At 43.4% G+C, this 21,074-nt stretch overlaps 1 protein-coding gene and 1 long non-coding RNA gene across 2 annotated transcripts in view; one reads left to right on the plus strand and one right to left on the minus strand.

Annotated features, from left to right (window-relative positions):
• MYO5C (myosin VC) overlaps window positions 1–21,074 on the minus strand; it is a 107,267-nt gene that overhangs the window by 19,624 nt on the left and 66,569 nt on the right. The window contains exons 26-36 of the mRNA XM_017886111.1: window positions 18,359–18,452; window positions 17,995–18,058; window positions 17,829–17,909; window positions 16,486–16,666; window positions 14,088–14,181; window positions 12,677–12,740; window positions 11,432–11,600; window positions 7,187–7,274; window positions 5,774–5,872; window positions 4,321–4,475; window positions 1,136–1,225 (exon numbers count right to left, since the gene is read on the minus strand). Coding sequence (XP_017741600.1) covers window positions 1,136–1,225; window positions 4,321–4,475; window positions 5,774–5,872; window positions 7,187–7,274; window positions 11,432–11,600; window positions 12,677–12,740; window positions 14,088–14,181; window positions 16,486–16,666; window positions 17,829–17,909; window positions 17,995–18,058; window positions 18,359–18,452 — 1,179 coding nt within the window. The remainder of the gene's footprint in view (window positions 1–1,135; window positions 1,226–4,320; window positions 4,476–5,773; window positions 5,873–7,186; window positions 7,275–11,431; window positions 11,601–12,676; window positions 12,741–14,087; window positions 14,182–16,485; window positions 16,667–17,828; window positions 17,910–17,994; window positions 18,059–18,358; window positions 18,453–21,074) is intronic.
• LOC108538183 (uncharacterized) lies at window positions 817–16,653 on the plus strand. The gene is made up of 3 exons (XR_001888013.1): window positions 817–1,120; window positions 1,421–1,473; window positions 16,567–16,653. It is a non-coding gene; the product is annotated as an uncharacterized LOC108538183 (long non-coding RNA).

The raw sequence follows: 21,074 nt of genomic DNA on the forward strand, positions 1-21,074 counted from the left end.
TTCTTTACTTCTCCTTTTGTTCTATAGTACTAGTCAGATTACTGCTATATTTTATTTTACCTTCTTTCCACTGGGACAACTATTTATCTATATGGAAGAGGATATTAGATCATTACCTTACGTATCAATTTTGGATAGGTAAAAACATAATTGTCAACTCTAAAGGTGAACTACAGAAGTTTAGAAGAGAGTATCTTCATGATCTCAGGGCGGGGAAGAATTTCTTAACAAGACACAAATCATAAAATAACAGGTTTGACAGATTTAAGCATATCAAAATTCAAAAACTGTGTGACAAGGGACTTCATAAAGAAAATTAGAAGTGAAGCTACAGTCTATCCATATGATATAAAGACCTCCTACAAATCAATAACAAAAAAACCAACCCTAAGAAAAAGAAAGAAAGGATGTGACTAGGCAATTCAAAAGGAAACCCAAATGACCAATAAACATATAAAATTATGCTTGACTTCGCTAGTGACCAAATAAATGCAATTTAAGTCAACAAGATATAATTTTATACCCTGACACTGGTAAAGGATAAGAATGTGTGTCAATACCAAGTGTTGGTGAAGGTATGAGACACTGGAAACATCATACACTGCCGGTGGGGCTGTGAAATGGTACAGCCATTTTGGAGAGCACTGAAAACCCTGAAAGCCACTTTGTTATTTTAGTTCAATGAAATTTTTCTCTGCGAGTACTTGAAGGTGGAGAACTCTTTTATGACATCAGCCTCCTGGAAGCAGAGTCGGAATGGCAAAGGAAACATATTTATAGATTATGGAGGAACAGTCAGGGTCCTGTAGAGAGAACAGCTGTGAAGAAACAGGCATTTTAAACCAAAGGCTGTATTTTGGAGTCATAATGCTAAACGTCTTACAACCAGAAGGAAACTTAAAATTCATCTTATCTACCTATTGATTTAAAAGTAATGGAAACCTAGGAGGCCTAGTACCATGCCCAACATCTAAGCTGCTTCCAGAAGTCTCTTGCCTGTGGTGTATACCCAAGAGTCCAACAGATAATGTGCTGTTGGCCTCCTGGGTGAAGAGAATAGAGGCTCTATTGAGCTCTGGCTCAGGCGGTTATAGACTGGCTGTCAGCACAAAACAAGCAGGTGAGCGCCCCCTACCTCTTCTCCGCTGTACTGCTTCAGGCAATTGAGAAAATGGCAAGTGTTGGAAAGCCAAAAGGACAGCATTTCAAAGTCTTCTAAATGTTCCTTAGAAAAATAAGAAAAGACAGAATTGGACTTGATGATTACTTGTACCTCTGAGCATCTTACCTGTCTGGTTATTTGTAGCTTTTGACCAAAATTAATTTTTCTTTTATTCACTAAAGCCTTTATCTAATTCATACTATAATGATAAGAGCTTATATTTATTTAGGTCACAGTTTGTAACATGTTTCTGTACAGGTTGTGTCGCTCATTATGAAGTTGAAGCGGCCTTGAAGGAATGCATGAGCAGTGTAAGTTTCACTTCTTGCTCTCCTAAGTTCACACTCTCACTGGGAAGATAGATAGGACAGAGTTTAGTAGGTGGTCAAGTACCCATACAACGGTTGTAAACTGTGCTACAAAGCTCAGGGGATGGAGAGAGAGGATGGGGAGGCAGAGCAGCTGAGGAAACCTCAGAGAGGCAGGAGGTCTAGCCCTTGAGGGAAATGGGTGGAGAGACAAGAGCTCAGGACTAGGACTTTTGAGGAGAAGGCCTCCACTTACAGGGCAGGAAGAAGAGGAACAAGCAGCGAAGGCAGAGGTACAGTGATCAGAGGGGGAAGAGGAAAACAGAGAAAATCCTGGGATTTAAAAGACAAGGGAGGAAGCTTTCAAGGAGATGGTGCTAATGCTTTGGTCAATTTAAAGAGAATAAAAAGTAAAGAAACACCACTGGTTTTAGTAAGAGGAATTACTGGTGATCTCTCTGTAGAGTGATGGGTTAGAAGCCAGATTGCAAGGAGTGACAAAGAGAACTGGTGGAGACCACTAGTTTAAGCACTTTGGCAGTCCGGGGTGGAGGGAAAGGAACAGTGGCTGAAGAAGGTATGTGGGCACATTGCTGTAACTGCTGTGTGCTGGAGGTGGGGAGGGGCAGGTCCTGGGCACATGCAAAGGCAGTGGGAGGGGGCCACGGAGAAGTTGAGACTGAAGATGCTGGTGAGAAAGGGGTCTTACAGTCCTCATGCCATGCATCTCTTGGTTTATGAATATTTGGCTAAACACCCCAGAGCATCAAGGGGAGGCAAATACTCTGTCCTGTGCTGTAACACAATACCAGCTTGTCTTAAGAAAACCCAATTTATGCAAATATGGACAGGAGGAAAATATCAATTTATGGGAGCCCCTTCCAAAAACACTCTGGTGGCTCCTGTGAAGACGGTGACTATAAAGTATCCAGCACCAAACAAATGTGACTTTTCTATTCCTAACTCCAGATAAATAATGAATTCATGATACTTTTGGAAGCAGGGAAGAATTACCATACTCTGACCTCTCACAAATCTAGTTTTTATGTTTCTTTCTTCCTGGAGTTTATTTATTTATTTATTTATTTATTTATTTATTTATTTATGAGACAAGGTCTGGCTCTATCACCCAGGCTGGAGTGCAGTGGTGTGATCTTGGCTTACTGCAACCTCTGCCTTCCGGGCTCAAGTGTTCTTCCCCCACTCAGCTTCCCGAGTAGCTGGGACTACAGGCACACACCACCATACCTGGCCAATTTTTGTCTTTTTTGTGGAGACAGGATTTCACCATGTTGCCCAGGCTGTTCTTGAACTTGTGAGCTCAAGTGATCTACCTGCCTCGGCCTCCCAAAGTGCTGGGATTACAGGTGTGAGCCACCACACCTGACCTTCCCTAGAGTATTTAAAATAGAATTTAATTCCTCATTACTCTTTAGAACACATATTTTACTAAAATAAGTTAGGATCTCCCTAATTAAAATTCACATATATCCTAATATCGAACATCACTTCTCTTTTGGAGGGGCATGAAAACACTGTTATTTTAGTGTTATTTATGTCTTATTGCCCCCTTCCAATATGGATCAGTACATTGTAATTCCCAGAAACATGTACTTTTTAACATAACTGTAAACTGGTCATTTCCTAGAAAGAGAGAAAGAGAGAAGGTTTTTGTACTAACTCCACTGTGGCTAATGGAATTTCCACACTCAGGGTAGCATCAGATCTGGCTTAGAACTAAGTCAACTACCCTACCCATACCCAAGATTCCAGCATGCGCTAAGCATTACCAGAGAACTCTTTTTACAAAGTAACTATCCCTGTAAGCAAGGATCCAGGTCTGTTTACAAAAATCTTCAGCGCTTAGATACAGTTATTTACTCATTGATCATTTATGGAGTTCCCAGGAAAAATAATCAGTATGCTAAGAATGATTTTAGGATTATGTTTCAGTTGGAAAGGAAATTAGCAATAAACTTTATGTTACTGTTAAGTTAGCCTTCACAAAATCCCACCCTTTGTCATTGTCATTTTTGATCATTATCCACTTGTCACACCACGAAGAGATGATTGCTCCTAAGAGTTCAGCTGGTGACTTCTGATACGTACACCATACACACATGGTCTATGTCCTATGGTAGGTTCCCTCTCGCCCAGTGGTAAACTAATTGCTGGCTGCCTGCTTGTCCAATCATTCCAATAAGGACACTGACTTAGGGAATGGACAACAGCAAGCTGGAAGGAACCTGGGTCCCTGCATGATCATATAGAACAGAGCCACCTTCCAACCTAGATGGCTCATTATGGAACTGCTATCAGCAAAGAAAAATCCTCCATCTTCTTTAAGAAACTGTGTATTGGGCAAAGGGAGGTGGCAGGTGTCTTATAGCTACAATAGCTTAACTTTACTAAGTAACGAACCTAGCTAATACACGGTTCATCTTCATTTGTGGACTGGGAATAAAAATATACAATGTGCTTTTAGGAAGAAGAATTATATAATTGCCAAGGGAAGAGATGAGTAATTTTTCATTCCTTTTCATTTCTCATGATTTACCCTTGTTACAGAGATAGAACACATACCCCTCACAGCTGGCAAGTTCACACCCTAAGGGGATAGCAGTGGTGGGTGCAGTGGCTACCAGGTTGCAGTCTCGCCGGTAAGGCTTTGAGGGCTATGGCAGTTGCTCATCCATTTATCTTTCCCTAACAGTGTGGCTCCCTTCAATAGTGGGGAGGGAGGAATCACGCGTCTCACCACACACTGGAGGCTCAGGATAGGCAAAGACTGGGCGTCTGGTCATTCCCATACATGTGATACCAAGGGCCAATGTCAAAGGCACTTCCTACCTTAACCACCTGCTTGATGCCATTAATGGTGCTGTTCATGAGGGACTTCAGCATGTTGGCATCATTCAGAGAGTCTGCGTAGCGCACACACATGAACAGGATATGAGCCGGCAGCCCGGGGATCATGTTCACCACCACGCCACGGGGCTTCAAGTCTGAAGCAGAGAGAGCCAATGAGGATTACAGCTGACAGGTCAGCTCTTCTAAGGAACCTGTAACTAGGGGCAGGGGCTTGTTTGCTTTTCTGTGCTTGATGCAGTGCCTGAATGTATATGGATTTATTTCCTCTTTGAGGAATTCCATCTGGCTCCTTTCTTGTCACAAAATACACAGGTGCCACTTGTTCCTCTTCTTGTTTACAAAGGACTTTCTCTTTCTTAAAAGGTTGAATAAGAGACAGAATCTTTATTTTCCCTGGTGTGGAAACTCTGGATTTCAGACCCCATTGTAAGAAAGGAACTCCAGTTCCATGCACCCCTACTCCAAGCTCTTTGATGAGGAGGGAGTACAGTGTCTGCAATCACATGAAGCTGCCTTGAATAGGGAAAGCAGGCACACACCAGTGCAGCAGAGGATGTCTAGCTGGCCTTGGGGAGAAGAGAATGGCGGAGACGCACAGTGGGGATGAAGGGGAGAGATAAATCTTTCCAAAAAAGTTAAGATAAGCAAACAAGGACGTCCCCCTGGCTGCATGAAGACAGAAGAACAAAGAAGAGGCTCACACTGTATGACACCAGTGATGGGGGGAAAGAAAAGGGTGGGGGTGCTCACATGAGCTGAGGGGGTCACTCGCAGAAGAGGAAGGCTACATGTTGGCTTTCTGTTTTGAGATCTTGGGGCCAGCTGACAGGGAGGCAAATTTTTCTCCCGATGCCAGAAAACCACGTGGAAGGTCACAGTGAAGACAGTGCAGTAAGATTGTTTCTATGACCACCAAATCTTGAGCATGCACATGGAACATTCCTGTAACTGACGCATGGCTGGGAAGCCCCATCACATTGCCCGCAGAGAAATTTCTCGGAAGTCAAATGGAGCTCAGAGCCACAATTACTTCCATGATGGCTTCTGTGCTGAGACACAAAAATGAGGTGATGTTTCTTTTCTACCCTGGTCCTACAATTTGGAAAAGGTCAGGGCAATGGTTCTCAACTGAGGACAGTTTTGGTCCCCACAGGACATTCGGCAATACCTGGAGACATCTTTTATTGTCATCACTAGGGGTTGCTGCTGGCTTCTAGCGAGTAGAAGTCAAGGATGCTGCTCCATCCTTTGTTACTCACCATTCACAGAGTTAACAGGTCAACAGTGCTGAGGTTGAGAAACTCTGGGCTGGGGTAAGAAGCAGTGGAAGAAGAAAGTAGAAAAAGGACCACCCCTGCCCAGGACTTTGGCACTGACTGATGTGCAAATTCTCAAAGAGAAAGCAAAAATCCAGAGTTCCAGGTTTCACTACCAAGAATGAGGTTCTGAATGAGCTTGGCCTCGTCTTCTCTTTTGTATTGCAGCATTCCAAGGTACTCCTTAGGTCCTGAGGACGAGTGCACATCACTGGCTGTAGACAGAGGCAAACAATCAGCTAAATACACAAAAACAGCTTTCATAGGTCTCATAATGTGACTACTCTCCTACCCCATTCTGGCTGGTTTGCACGTAAATGTCTGTGGCTTTCAGATACATTAAAACTGTACTGTATTGTATCCTGAAGAATTTCTCCAAGTAGTGATTCCTCTTTGTGAGTACATGAGTGAGTACAGCTGCTGCTGAAAAGGCCCAGTTATCCTTTGAAGAGCCTTATGAGTGCCTGATATGTATCCAGTACTTGGTAACAGGAAAGAAATACTAGATGTTGCCTTGTCTTCAAGATGCCGATGCTACTGTGAAAGAAGACTCGTGATACATTTGGTGTGCAAAGTACCAATGTGCATGATCCTTACTGAGAGGGCTGTATTAGTTTCCCGTGGCTGCTGTAAAAAGTTACCGCAAACACAGAGGTTTAAAACAACACAAATGTTTAATCACACAGCTCTGGAGGTCAGAAGTCTGAAAGGTGAGCCAGGGTGGTGAATGGTGGTTCATTCATCCCAACAGTGGGGATGCAGCGGGGGCTGGGAAGCACAGACCTGGGCCCTGCTCTCATGGGGCAGACTGCCATTTGTCATTTATTACTGAAGGAAAAGGATCCTGAGTTTGCTTGTGGACATTTGAAATTTGAGGTGAGAGTTGGGTAAGTAAGAATAAAGCCGCTCTTCAAAGAGATGAATATAGAAAAAGGAACAAACTAGATACAGCCTTGGCAAAAAGGCTGGGAGGAAGAGGAAAAAGTAATAAGGAATGAAGGAGTGAGAAATGTGAACAGGAGCCGGACACAGGCAAAGTTCAGTGATGGAAGCAGAAGGAGGGATGAAGGGCTGAGGGTCCCTTCCACAGAGGCTCATAAGGACGCTTTATGTGTGCACTGCAGTCCATGTTCAGGATGTCTGCTTCTTAGCTCTCTACTTTTCTAATAGAAATTTGGATACTTACTAATCCTACATATGTAACAGGGAGAGAAGGTGAATTTCAAGCAGTTAATTGAAAACCTGTTCACAATTTCATTTTTTACAAAAGGGAGCTAACAGAGGAAGAGGTTAATGGATTAATTATAGGATGTCTCTTGCAAGTACAAGAACGTATCTGGTATCTTCTGAGGGGGAGGGAGCTGTCTTCTTGTCCCAAAGGATCTTTTCGTTAGCCCAGCACTAGATCCCAAACCTCACCACTTGAAAATCATTCCTTTGGGTTTCATAAGCTTTGGACCAGAGAGAAAATAAACGAGTATATTTTAGCCTTAGCTCAAAAGAATAAGAAAACAAGTATTGTTTCTTACCTTTTCCAGTTGTCTTGCTTAGTGTCTTGACTTGATCTTGTAGCTTTTTAATCACTCTGTCCTTCATGTCTAATTCTTCTTCAAGATCCTACAGCAATAAAAAGAAACCAGGATTTAGCTTAGAAGCACTTTAATCTATTTTTTTTTTTTTTTGGTAACAGCTTTATTGAGCTACAATTTACATACCGTACAACTCACCCACCTAAAGTGTAAACTCAAAGGTTTTTTAGGGTAGTCAGAGTTGTGCTACAATCACCATTATTTAATTCCAGAACATTTTGTTCCTCCAAAAAGAAAACTAACCTTTAGTGTCACTCTCTAGTTCCTCATACCCTTCCAGCACCTGGCAACCACTCGTGTACTTTCTGTCTCTACGGATTTGCCTGTTCTGGGCATCTCATATAAATAAATTCATAGAATACGTTTTTTTGTATGTCTGGCTTCTTTTGCTTAGCATAAGGTTTTCAAAATTCATCCATTCCGTAGCAAGTATCAGCATTTCACATATTCTTACGGCTGAATAATATCCCATTGTATGCATGCACTACATTTATCTTGCTCTTATTACATAGGAATGTCCATCATAGAGAATTTAAAAATATGAATGTGGGGAAAAGGGTTTTCTAGATATCAGAAGCTGGAGCCAAAGAAATGTTCAGAGATTTGGGCCTGGTTTTACCTTTCCTTCCTGATAAGGAGGTGGCCTTGCCCATGCTGAATTTGGTTCAAGAACCAGGAGAGTCCTTGGATACCTAGAAATTGTTCCTATAAAGGACATACAGTGTTTAAGTTCTTCCAGATCTGAGCCTTTGACACATAAAGAACTCAGGCTTCTCTGACCCAGAAAGACCCACCATGCTGGGTCACTGCAGCTGTGTGCCCTCTAGGGACTCTTGGGGCCAAGGGACATTGTGCTGTTTCTACTCTGTGCGGCCACCTCCCTCCTTGCCACCATTCTGTGTCCCTGGCTAGACATGTTAGGAACTCTATTGACTTTAGAAGTGGAGGTGTCAGTATAGCTTCTTCCCTCCAATTCAAGCCCATCTTATAATATATCTAATAAAATGGGTCACCCATCAACCCATAACCCAGAAAAAAAACCACTCTTAACATTTTTATTTCATTCCTTTTTTCCCAATATGGTAAATGTACATTTTATAAAATTGGGATCATATTACATGCAAAATTTCAAATCCTACATTTATCTCTAGTTATACTGCAGACATTTTCCCATGTCATTGATAATATACCCAAACCATCATTTTAACAGCCAAGTCATACTATATCATACAACAATTTAACCTTTGCTCTACTGTTAGATATGCATTTGATTCCTTTGGGTTGCTTTTTTTTTCTGATTAATAACACTATGATGATCACTCTGAACAAAAATCTTGGTCCACATGTTCAAGTATTTACTTAGGATAGTACCTTACAAGTTGTGTTACTGAGTCAAAGAGAATGTACTTTCCAAAGGTTCACGATCCATACCTTCAAATAAACCCTCAAGAAAGTTTACACCAATTTATATTCCCAGCAACCATGTATGACAGTGCCCATTTCAAGATGTTCTCTCCAGCAGCATCTCTATTAATTATTATTATTAGTAGTAGCAGTATTTTTAGAGATAGGGTTTTGCTCTGTCACCCAGGCTGGAGTGCAGTAGTGTGATCATAGCTCACTGTAGCCTCAACCTCCTGGGCTCAAGCAGTCCTCTTGCCTCAGCCTCCTGAGTAGCTAGAACTATAGGCATGCACCACCACACTTGGCTAGTTAAAAAAAAAAAAAAAAAAGTTTTCCTTGTAGAGATGGGGTCTTGCTACATTGCCCTGGCTGGTTGAACTCCTGGCCTCAAGTCATACTTCTGCCATGACATCTTAAAGTGCTGAGATTACAGGTATGAGCCACTGTGCCAGGCCCAGGTCTCTGTTAATTTGACAGGCAAAAGTAATACCTAGTTTTAATTTTGAATTTCTTTGATAAATAGTAAAATTATTACTAAAAGTTTTTTTTTTTTTAATCTCTTAATAAGAATTTCCTTTTCAGTGACAAAAGAGTCTGGGAAAAAAAAGAAATTTCTTTGACTCAAAGCATCACATAGTGGCTTGAACAGTGTCACCCTGAAATTCATGTCCAACTCAAACTCCAGAATGTGGTGACTTTATATGGAAATAGGGTCTTTGCAGCTGTGGTAAGCTAAGAGTCAATATGAGAGATGGCTACTACAATTTAGGGTGGGCTGTAACTCCAATGCAGATGTCCTTGTAACCGACAGAAAAGAACATAGAGACAGACAGGGAGAAGGCCAGGTGCAGTGAGGCAGAGGCTGGAGTTACACTGCCCCAAACCAAGGAAGGCCTGGAGCCCTCTAGAAGCTGGGAGAGGCAAGGACGGGTTTTCCTTAGAGACTTCGGAGGAGTGTGCCCTGCTGACACCTTGACTTCAGACTTCTGACCTCCATAATGGAGAGAACACATTTCTGTTGTTTTAAGGCACCTGGTTTGTGGTCATTTGTCACGGCAGCCCTGGCAAACTAATATAGATCAGGTCTCATTTGTGGGTAGAATCCGCCGGCTAATGTATAGAGATGATACTCTTGTTGTATGTCCCTCTGCTTATATGTAACAGTGAGGCTACTCCGGGTTCAGAAAGAGCTATTGAAATGAACATGTCAGGCCTGTCGTCTCCCCAGCTCAGCGCACCTGTGGGGAGCAGAGCCAGACACTCAGAGGAGCTCCAGAAGAGGGCACCAGGACTGGGCTGTGCTCTGGGGCACCAGGAACGAACTCATAAATCACAATGCACTGGGACAGTCAGAGTAAAGGATCAAGTGGGATGACATGCGCAGCACATGCATGACCCACCAATGTAGCTTCTCCCTGACCGCTGGCTCCACTGAGATCCCAGGGGCCCACAGAAGGCAAGGCAAGGCAGCCTCACACACATGGACAGCAGGCGGTTGCTTCTCTGGTGTAATATGAGGATTCCAGTCTCTGAGAAAGTTATATCCACCTCAGAAAAGGCAGCCATCATGTAGGTGCCACTGATTGGAATTTGTTACTTCCTATTAAATGTTAAACTCCTGGAATTTCTCTTTTTGGATATAACCATTCTTCAGAGTTAAACCCTGACACCTGGCCGGGCGCGGTGGCTCAAGCCTGTAATCCCAGCACTTTGGGAGGCCGAGACGGGTGGATCACGAGGTCAGGAGATCGAGACCATCCTGGCTAACACGGTGAAACCCCATCTCTACTAAAAAATACAAAAAACTAGCCGGGCGAGGTGGCGGGCGCCTGTAGTCCCAGCTACTCCGGAGGCTGAGGCAGGAGAATGGCGTAAACCCAGGAGGCGGAGCTTGCAGTGTGCACTCCAGCCCTGGCGACAGAGCACGAGACTCCGTCTCAAAAAAAAAAAAAAAAAAACCCTGACACCTAAAATGTGTTTTCCTCTATCAGGGTTTTCCTGTGAGATTGGAAATGGGGGCCCTGTCAGCGGGGAGAAGGGCACGTGGGCATGTCCACAATGACCCACTGGACTTGTCAGCCCTCCTGGGTCACTCTCTTGGAAGCTCTCAGGTCTCGAAGGGGCCCAAGAGGGTCCCAGCTCCTAGGAAAGTAGCCTACCTGTCACTTCAGCACTTCTCAGTCTTCTGGGTTCCATACAGCATCACAATTTCAAAGTAATTGCTGGGACTTGACGTAGGGTTACCCAATTTCATTTTGGTAAGGGCATTTAAAACTCAGAAAAGACCTTAAACACTTTTAAAAAGTTTTTAAGCCTTCCAACGACATCATGATCATTTCATAGAAGAACATTTTGACTCTAAAAATTGTAGGAAGGCCACCCCCTGAGAAGAAAGCATGGGCACTTATACGGGGTGAGTTTTGCTGGGTAAAGCACTCACACGTAGGCCTTGCTAGCCTCAGTGTGTTCCAGAGCATGGTGACTCCATCCTGGATGGTGCCGTCCACTGATAGTGCTGGGGAACCACGGCCTGCACCTCACTGTCTCTCCTCCTTCACCCTCCCCGGGCTGGCCTGTAAGTCTCTGAGGCCTGTAAGTCCCCAATGCCTTCCCAAAGCCAACCTCAGAGACCACCTGTCTTTTGGGATAAGAAAACAGACTGTTCTGATAGAAGGACTTTTGGTCTATAGATGTTAATTATATGCTTTAGGCAGCACGTCCCCCCTTTCAGCATCATTTGCACACAGACAGTCTCTATCACCAAGTTAGAAGACTTCTCACCCTGTTTTCCAAAATGAGCCGAGATGCTTCCTGCCAGAAGTTACTCTTGACTTCACTTTCAGTTTCAAATTGTTTCTTCAAGTGGTCACTGGCCTCCTGCATTTCTTGAATCTTATCAATCAGCTTCTCCTTCTCTTTGGCATGTATTTCATTCTGGGCTTCCATGGCCCTGAGAAAGGGAGGGAGGAATGGCTGGTATCAGTATGACCGTCATGGAGAAGTCACTCACTGTCATAGCAAGTGGTGATATTTCCAAAGATGGAAGAACACCTTGGCCAATTTCTGTGTAAAGCAAATAGTATTTGAATAGGGGTGTCCTTCTGGGGGAAGGAAAAGAGACCAGGACTGGCTGGGACAGAAAACTGTCCATGGACTGCTCTAGTCTCCTTCACCCAATAAGAGGTTCCATTCTCCACCCAACCCCAGCCCCACTCACTGTTCCCATGGGACATCCATGCCCACCATACCCTGTGACAGCTCAGCAGTCATCCCCTTGGTGACCCAGCCTGGGGACCAGACACTCAAGAAGCCAGGGATCAGATAGAAGAGAGGAGGGGAGACCATGAGAAGAGTTCCAAAATGGTGCCTTGCTCCTTTTCCACTACTTTGGGTCCTCATCCTACTGATAAAGTCACATGACTAAAGATGCTCTTGGGGATGTCAAGTGTCCATTTATTATTTTGGAAAAATAACTGCCTCAACAAGTTGGCAACAAAACAGAACATTCTCCCCACAAGGCTCTGCCAGGGCATCAGGCCCTTTGTTGGTCAGGATGGAAATGGGGGGGGATTAGCAATGAAGATTTTCCATCGACATGGGCTTTTAATTCTTATCCTAAATAGTCTGCTAATAGAAACCGTTCTCTCTCACAAACTCTTATCCGTTGTTTGAACAGATTATTCAAGTGCATGGTATAGCATTTCAAGGGTACCAAAGTGTACATATACAGTGAAAAGTATGGGTCCTCCCCTCCTCTGTGCATCAGTCACCAAGCCTGGAGGCAACTGCCTGGAGGCAACCAATGTATTGTTCCTTAACAATCTCCCAGAGATGCTGCAGCTGCTGTTGCTGCTGAGTGTGCTGTACATACACATACTTCTTTCCTTCCCATTGGAATGGCAATATATCATATATATTAATTAGCATATTGCTTTTTGGCATTAGTAACACATCTTGGTATATTCTGCAGTTTCAGAAAAGCATTACATGAGCATGAACTTGAGGTACACACATATTTACACTTACTTTCTTTGTGTTCCTTCCTCCTTCTGACTGCGATTTAACTGATTAGACAATTCTTCTAGTTTTCCTATAATGAGAAGAACTGTCAATACTTTGTGGGGGGTGGGGGGGGCATATCACTGCATTCTGATTTGGGTTTGGTATTATTTTCAATTTTTAAAAGTCCCAAACCAGGGGTGTCCAATCTTTTGGATTCTCTGGCCCATATTGGAATAAGAATTGTCTTGGACCACATATAAAATACACTAACAGTAACAATAGCTGATGAGCTGAAAAAAAAAAATTGCAAAAAAATCTCATGTTTTAAGAAAGTTTACAAATTTGTGTTGGGCCTCCTTGAAAGCTGTCCTGCGCTGCATGTGGCCCATGGGCTGTGGCTTGAACAAGCTTGTCTTAAACTGTATCCAGGCAGAGATTAACTTTTATTTGGTCTGAACAATGTTTAAACATTTTAAACCATCATTTAAAATTGTAATATTTCACATAAAATCTGGATTCCTGGGTTTTCTTTAAAAATAGGAATCTCTAGCAATACTGGGCCCACATTCCCACTGGGCAACAATCAGTGGAGCTTGGAGGCAGAAGCCTCTTTATTTTACTGTATTTTTTTCAGAGACAGGATCTCACTGTGTCACCCAGGCTGGAGTGCAGTGGAGCAATCATGGCTCACTTCAGCCATCACCTCCCGGGCTCAAGTGGTCCTTCCACTTCAGTCTCCCACATAGCTGGGACTACAGGAACATACTGCCATGCCTGACTTATTTTTTAAAAATTTTTGGGCTGGGTTCAGTAGCTCATTGCTATAATCCCAGCACTTTGGGGGGCCAAGGTAGGTGGCATCACCTGAGGCCAGGAGCTCGAGACCAACCTGGCCAATGGCGAAACCCCATCTCTACTAAAAATACAAAAAAAAAAAAAAAAAAAAATTAGCTGGGTGTGGTGGTGGGTGCCTGTAATCCCATATACTCAGGAAGCTGAGGCAGGAGAATCACTTGAACCTGGGAGGCAGAGGCTCCAGTGAGCAGAGATCGCACCATTGCACTCTAGCCTGGGCGACAAGAGTGAAACTCAGTCTCAAAAACAAAAAAAAAGTTTGTAGAGATGAGGTTTCATCATATTGCCCAGACTGGCAGACTGGTCTCAAACTCGAACTCCTGGCCTTAAAAGATCCACCCGTCTCTGCTTCCCAAAGTGCTGGGATTACAGGTGTGAGCCACTGCACTCAGCCTGCACCTCCTTTAAATGTCCTACATACCTTCCCATATGTTTCAACTAGCCCCCTTCTCACATTTGTTACCTGCCCAGCCCCCTGGAGAACCAGAGTTTAAAACCCCCGAGTATAAGGACATTTCAATGTCATTTCCTGGGTACGGGAACCATTTTCTACAAGCAGGTTCGTGACAGTTTCAGTTACCTTTCATTTTCTCAGTTTGTTCATTCAGGCGGATTTCAAGATCTTGCTTCTGCTTCTCCAATTCTGAGATTTGCTGTTTAAAGTCTGGGATCATCTTAAGAGAAGAATTAGAAATATTAGAATATAAAATACTTTGATCTATGAACTTTAAAATATCAGAAGCAAACTAAACTGTCTTGGCATTCAGCCTGCGGAACATATACTTGCGTAAAAGAGCTAGCCATGACATTAGACTGGATTAACATTCTTTTTTTTTTTTTAACCTCAAAACCTATATAGTCCCAGGAAACACCAGTATGCTCAGAGGAAGCAGTTCTCATACAGCTACGATAGCGAGAGAAGGATGTGTACATGTATAGAAATCCTATGCTGAGTTGAGGGAGGAATTAGGTGAAGAAATGGCAGCCGGCCTCTTTGGTCCAAGCCCAGAGCCATCATCTCCTCATCTAGGAACAGGAAAAGCCATCTCAAAGGGTCCCACTGCAACTTTTGAATTCCAGGACACGCACTGCTCTGTTAGTAGAGGTCTGAAATCACCCAGTAAGTTTCTCAATCCTTTGTCCCTATCTGTATATTTCTTTACATGTCTATCGCCTCCACCCACAGTTAGGTTAAAACAGGGTTTTGTTTTTTTCCTTCCCTAAGTTTATAAACATGCTCATTTTAAAACTGAGTGGCTGAGATCCAGGCCTCCGAAGTCTAAATGAAGAATACAGACAGCCCCGGATTTACAATGGCTCAACTTACTCTTTTTCGAGTTTGTGATGGTGTGAAAGTGATATGCATTTAGTAGAAACCATACTTCAAGTAGCCATTCAACCATTCTGTGTTTCACTTTCACAGTACAGTATTTGATAAATTACATGAGATATTCAACACTTTATTATAAAAATAGGCTTTGTGTTAGACGATTTTGCCCAAGCGCAAGCAAATGTAAGCCTTCCGAGCACGTTTAAGGCAGGCTGGGCTAAGCTATGATGCCTGGTAGGTTAGGTGTATTATATGCATTCTCAGCTTACAATACAATACTTCCAACAAACGATGGGTTTATTGGGACATAGCCCCATGGTAAGCTGAGGAGCATCTGTACTTGTTGGATTGTGCAATTGTGTCTCATTGCAAATTCCTCATTGAAATTTCATCCAAGGAAAAAACAAAGGTGTAAAGGTCCCCCACTACTGTTCCCTGTGTCCACCCCTGGTCTTCAACTGCTGCTACAGCCCCGAGATTTCCTAACACTCCCAGTTTAGGGAGAGGAGAGGGTAGTAAGGAAGTAGGGGAGCAGCAGCCAGTGAGGCAGGACAAGAATACTGGGAGAGCTGGGCATCCTGGAAGCCGAGAGAACAAGGCGGAGAGGGCAAGATTAGCATTGCCAGGGGCTGCTGAGACACAGTAAGATGAGGGTGCAAAGGAACCCTTAGTGCTCAGCTCTGTGCAGGCAGAGTCAGCCAGTGGTGGGGGCACACAACAGAATGCGGTGGTGGGCAGTGAATGGAATGGGAGGTGTGCGAAGGGAGTATGCCTAGTGGGTCTTTGTAAGTCTGACTAACTCACCAAAGAAACGGGTGATGGCCACAGGAGTGTGGGGTTAAGACAGAGATGGCTTTTTGAGTGAGGAGATTCCTAAAGCATTTCTCCAGGCCAGTAGGCATGAGTTGGAAGAAAGACTGAGACAAATGCAGTGGTTAGGAATGCACGTCATGGAAGACAAAGCCCTTGAAAAGGTGAGATTTGAAGACTGGGCACGGTGGCTTATGCCACTTTGGGAGGGCCGAGGCGGGTGGATCACGAGGTCAGGAGTTCAAGACTAGCCTTGCCCACATAGTGAAACCCTGTCTCTACTAAAAATGCAAAATTAGCTGGGCGTGGTGGTAGGCGCCTGTAATCCCAGCTACTCGGGAGGCTGAGGTAGGAGAATTGCTTGAACCCGGGAGGTGGAGATTGCAGTGAACTGAGATTGTGCCACTGCACTCCAGCCTGGGTGACAGAGTGAGACTCCGTCTCAAAAAAAAAAAAGAAAAAAAAGAAGAGATTTGAAACATGAGCAGGACTAGTCTTCTGACACACTCCTGTTTCAAGAGCTACCCTTCAATTTTGTGGTCACTTTCCAAGGGGTTAGGGCTGGATTTAAATACAGACTTTAAAACATACACACTTACGCACACACACACAATCACAGCACCTGCACCCATCCTGTGGTGAACACACACACTCTTGTATCAGAGTGCTCTCTGGTCTGCAGTCATTTTATAGTTTAATCACCAGACTGAGTTATTTCACTTCTGGAAAAAGTAATTTATATCCACTCTTTTATTGCCAAGAAACTGAATTTGACTCCACTGACAAAGAACATCTCTAGTATGATGGCCATGACTGGGGCCCCTGGCTGAGACCATACCATATTCTCTGATGTTAGCCTGGTCACTTCAAGACGGATGCTTTCATTGATGTCATTTTCTTCTCTGAATAACTTTTGCAGGTGGTTGATTTCTTGACTTAGATGCACCACTTTGAAATTCAAAGCTTCAATCTCCTTTTCATAGCACTCCTTCTGAGACTGGAAATGGCTCTCCAAAACACTATTAAAGGAAGGGTCAGGAAATAAACTGCGTGGCCTTTATTCTGCTGTACGGACGGCTGGGAGGCAGTTATGAAGACCCACAAGAGCCGTGCACGAAGTACATCAAGTTTACTTATGCACTCACGGTTACAGGCTACAGAATCAGCAATGCCTAATTATAAAATCTTCCAGCTAGTTAGGAAGCATTATGTGGGGGTTAACATGTAGTTAACAATAAAGAAAATTTTAGAGGTTATTGTATTTTTACTCTTAATAGTTAAAAAATTTTGGCCGGACGCACTGGCTCACGCCTGTAATCCCAACACTTTGGGAGGCCGAGGTGGGTGGATCACTTGAGGTCAGGAGTTTGAGACCAGCCTAGACAACATGATGAAACCCCGTCTCTACTAAAAATACAAAAATCAGCCGGGTGTGGTAGCGCATGCCTGTAGTTCCAGCTACTCAGGAGGCTGAGGCATGAAAATCGCTTGAAACCCGGAGGTGGAGGTTGCAGTGAGCCAAGATCTTGCCACTGCACTCCAGCCTGGGCAACAGAGTGAGACTCCACCTCAAAAACAAAACAAAACATGTTCTGTATGATACTACAGTTGTGGATACGAGTCATTATACATTTGTCAAAACCTACAAAATGTACACCAAGAGTGAACTCTAATGTAAACTATAGACTTTGGGTGACAGTGGCGTGTCAGTGTTGGTTCATCAGTCATAGTAAACACACCACTGCAGTTTGGGAAGCTGATAGCGGAGGAGGTTGTGTGCGTGTGGTGATGGGTATATGGGAACTCTCTGTATTTCTGCTCAACTTTGATGTGAACCTAAAACTGCTGTAAAAAATAAAATTTATTAATTTAAATACATGCAGCACATGACTTAAATTTAAATGTATCTACATATCTCTGCAACACTAACTAACTTATTTGATAATCAGTTTTCACTGTATGGGTTATGAAGTTTTTTACTAGGCATTTTATCCCATGAAGAGATCGCTCTTCATGAATAAGCTAATTACTTACTTCTCAGAGAAGTATTTCTAGTGGTTATTTGGTCATTCCACTATAAGGAATTTGTGTATCAATCTATGTAAGGTACACTTTGGACTTTCCAATAGTCTATTTATTATCTCTGAAAAATAAAGAAGAACCCTGAGGAGAATTTCTAACCGTGTTGCTTTCTTCAGTCCTTCATAAGCAAACCAAAGTTCTCCATCCTCATTTAAATGTTCCAAATCTTCCACAGAGAGCCTGCAAAATAAGGAAGATAAGAAAATCTATCATCTCTCTCACGTTTTACATGTCTTAAAATGTTTGATAATGCAAAAATGATTACCTGCTTCTTACATCTTCAATGTCATAGCTTTCGAGAAGTTGTTTGGTGATCTCTGACATCTTTTCTGAGAGGAAAAGGCAGAGCTGTATACATTACATTTGTGGATGATTTATCTTTTCCCATTCCCTTTCCAGGGCCCAGTTTTCTAGCTTCACAGTCTCCAGCTAAATAACTCACCAGCTATCCAATCAACCAACTAACCAATCTTCCAAGTATTCAACCAACTAGCTATTCAGCCTACCAACTAAGCAATCTACCATATGTCCAACCAAATTCATACCAAAGGACACGTTTCCTTAGCAGTGACACAGCTACGATAAATTCAGTCTGCACCCATGGACTAAGAGACTCATATTTTTATTACCTCTCATTTCCCGTTTTTGTGACTGCACATGTTTCTCCACATCTATCTTCTGTGCCTGAAGTAGCTGTATCTCTTTTTCGAACTCAGAGATTGTCTGAATCACAGCAACGATGGAATCAGGTAAAGAAAAAAACAGCGATTATGCTTGATATGAGACAAAGGGAACACAATTACGGTGTCGCCTGTCTATGCAAGACATCCTCACTGCAGTTTCTTTCTTAGCTAAGATCTTGTTAAACCATCACTGCCCACATAGCTTGGCCTTGAGGCATGCTTACCTACTCAATATGCCAGACCTACTGGGTTGTATCAGTAGAATTAACTTCCCTGGGCCGGGCACAGCAGCTCACACCTGTAATCCCAGCACTTTGGGAGGCTGAGGCGGGTGGATCACCTGAGGTCAGGAGTTTGAAACCAGCCTGATTAACATGGTAAAACCCTGTCTCTACTAAAAATACAAAAATTAGCCGGGCGTGGTGGCAGATGCCTGTAATCCCAGCTACTCGGGAGGCTGAGGCAGGAGAATCGCTTGAACCCGGGACGCTGAGGTTTCAGTGAGCTGAGACAGCACCATTGCACTCCAGCCTGGGGGACAAGAGCAAACCTCCACCTCAAAAAAAAAAAAAAAAAAAAAATTAACTTCCCTGTTATATAAAGAAAAAAAATAATAAGTACCTACTACAAGCTTGGGGTGGGGTGGGACACGGGGAAGACTGAGAAAGGTAAAATCACAGGGGTTAAAATTCTCTTTTAATGGATAATAAAATACTGAGTACAAGGACATGGGCAAAGTTGCCACCTTCATAACTGTGGGTTTTGGCTTCAGCTCGGCTTAGATATGGAGCAGTGGCAGAGACTGGTGAGTCCAGGAGGTCTGGGAGTTAGCAGGCTGTTGGGGAGGAGGTGGCCTGGCAGCTCTGGTGGAGGGGAAGAGGCAGTATTCTGCCTTTACTCTCCCTTGTGAACTCAGCTTGAATAAGAATTACAGGTCTGTGCTTTTGTTTTTGTATCTAAGGGAGATATAAGGACTTTCAGGGATAATAAACTCCCCTTGGTGTTTTTTTCAGTTACCCTGAGTATTTAAGGGCTCCAGCCCCTGTTTCCACAGAGTAAGCAGGAGAATCAAACTGGTATGTGCTGAGCACTTTACCTAGATGACCTAATCCTCCTCACAGGCCTATAAGGTGAATAGAGTGATCTTTTCTCGATTAACAAACTGCAGCTACATTTAACTGAAGGTTGACTGGCACGTTCAGGGTCACATGCCAGGTTTATGGGGGACTCAGGACTATCCAAATCCTGAAGGTCGTGCTTTTCTTTGTAATGTTTCAGTAGAAATGTTCCAAGTCAGACTTGCATTTACTTAGGCTTTTAAGACTGACTGTAACACATACAACTTGATAATGATGAGTTATTTTTTTTGAAAACCAGAGTACGCTGGGCACGGTGGCTCACGCCTGTAATCCCAGCACTTTGGGAGGCTAACACAGGTGGATCACCTGAGGTCAGGACTTCAGGACCAGCCCGGCCAACATGGAGAAACCCCGTCTCTACTAAAAATACAAAAAAAAAAAAAATTAGCCAGGTGTGGTGGCAGGTGCCTGTAATCCCAGCTACTTGGGAGGCTGAGGCATGAGAATTGCTTGAACCTGGGAGGTGGGGTTGCAGTGAGCCAAGATGCTGCCATTGCACTCCAGCCTGGGTGACAAGAGCAAAACTCTGTCTCAAAAAAACCCCAAAAAATAAAAATCAAAAACCCAGAGTAATTTTTTTTTTGAGACGGAGTCTTGCTCTGTTACCGAGGCTGGTGTCCAGTGGTGTGATCTCAGCTCCCTGCAACCTCCACCTCCCAGGTTCAAGCGATTCTCCTGCTTTAGCCTCCTGAGTATCTGGGACTACAGGCATGTGCCACCTTGCCTGGCTTTTTTTTTTTTTTTGTATTTCTAGTAGAGACGGGGTTTCACCGTGTTGGCCAGGATAGTCTCCATCTCCTCACCTCGTGATCCGCCCGCCTTGGCCTCCCAAAGTGCTGGGATTACAGGCGTGAGCCACCATGCCCAGCCCAGAGTAATCTTAAGAGATCACACTGGAGAGTGACCCAGTCTTAGCTACCAAAGAGGAAGTGAGTGACACCTACTGGTACCTCTCTGCAAGCGCAGTCCCACAATTTCCTACATTTAAGATACAGACCTCAGACTTCAGCCAGATGACAGGACTCCCACAGACTAACTGACATCAGGCTCATGTGGCTGCTAAGAGTGAAGCAGTCACAGGAATGAAAGTGACCCTTCCTGATCATGTGGTCTGACCTCCTACTTTTAAACAATAGGGGATGGGGCCCAGAGAAGACAGATACTTCAGCTATGGAATTCAGTGTCCACCCGGATGCAATTCCAAAAGCTCTTCTAAACCACGCATGACTAGTTCATGACAATTACAAAGAATATTTGCATAATCCTACAAATACTCTGATAATATGTATCTCACATATTTAGTAGAAGCTTAAAAGCTTTCCAACCTAATGATGAAATGTCTTACATTTAAGAACATAGGTACACTCAGGTTTAAGTTTTCTGGTAGGGAAACAATTCACTTAAGCCTTGATTGTCCAAGCATGGATCATTACTTCATCCATTCATTCATTTTTCTCAAGAGCTTTTTATTAAATTGCCCAGGAATATTTATATATTTTAATGATAAATACAGGTAACAATAT

This window comes from Rhinopithecus bieti, unplaced genomic scaffold, assembly GCF_001698545.2.
Source record: "Rhinopithecus bieti isolate Rb0 unplaced genomic scaffold, ASM169854v2 scaffold_14454, whole genome shotgun sequence".
In the NCBI taxonomy this organism is placed as follows: domain Eukaryota; kingdom Metazoa; phylum Chordata; class Mammalia; order Primates; family Cercopithecidae; genus Rhinopithecus; species Rhinopithecus bieti.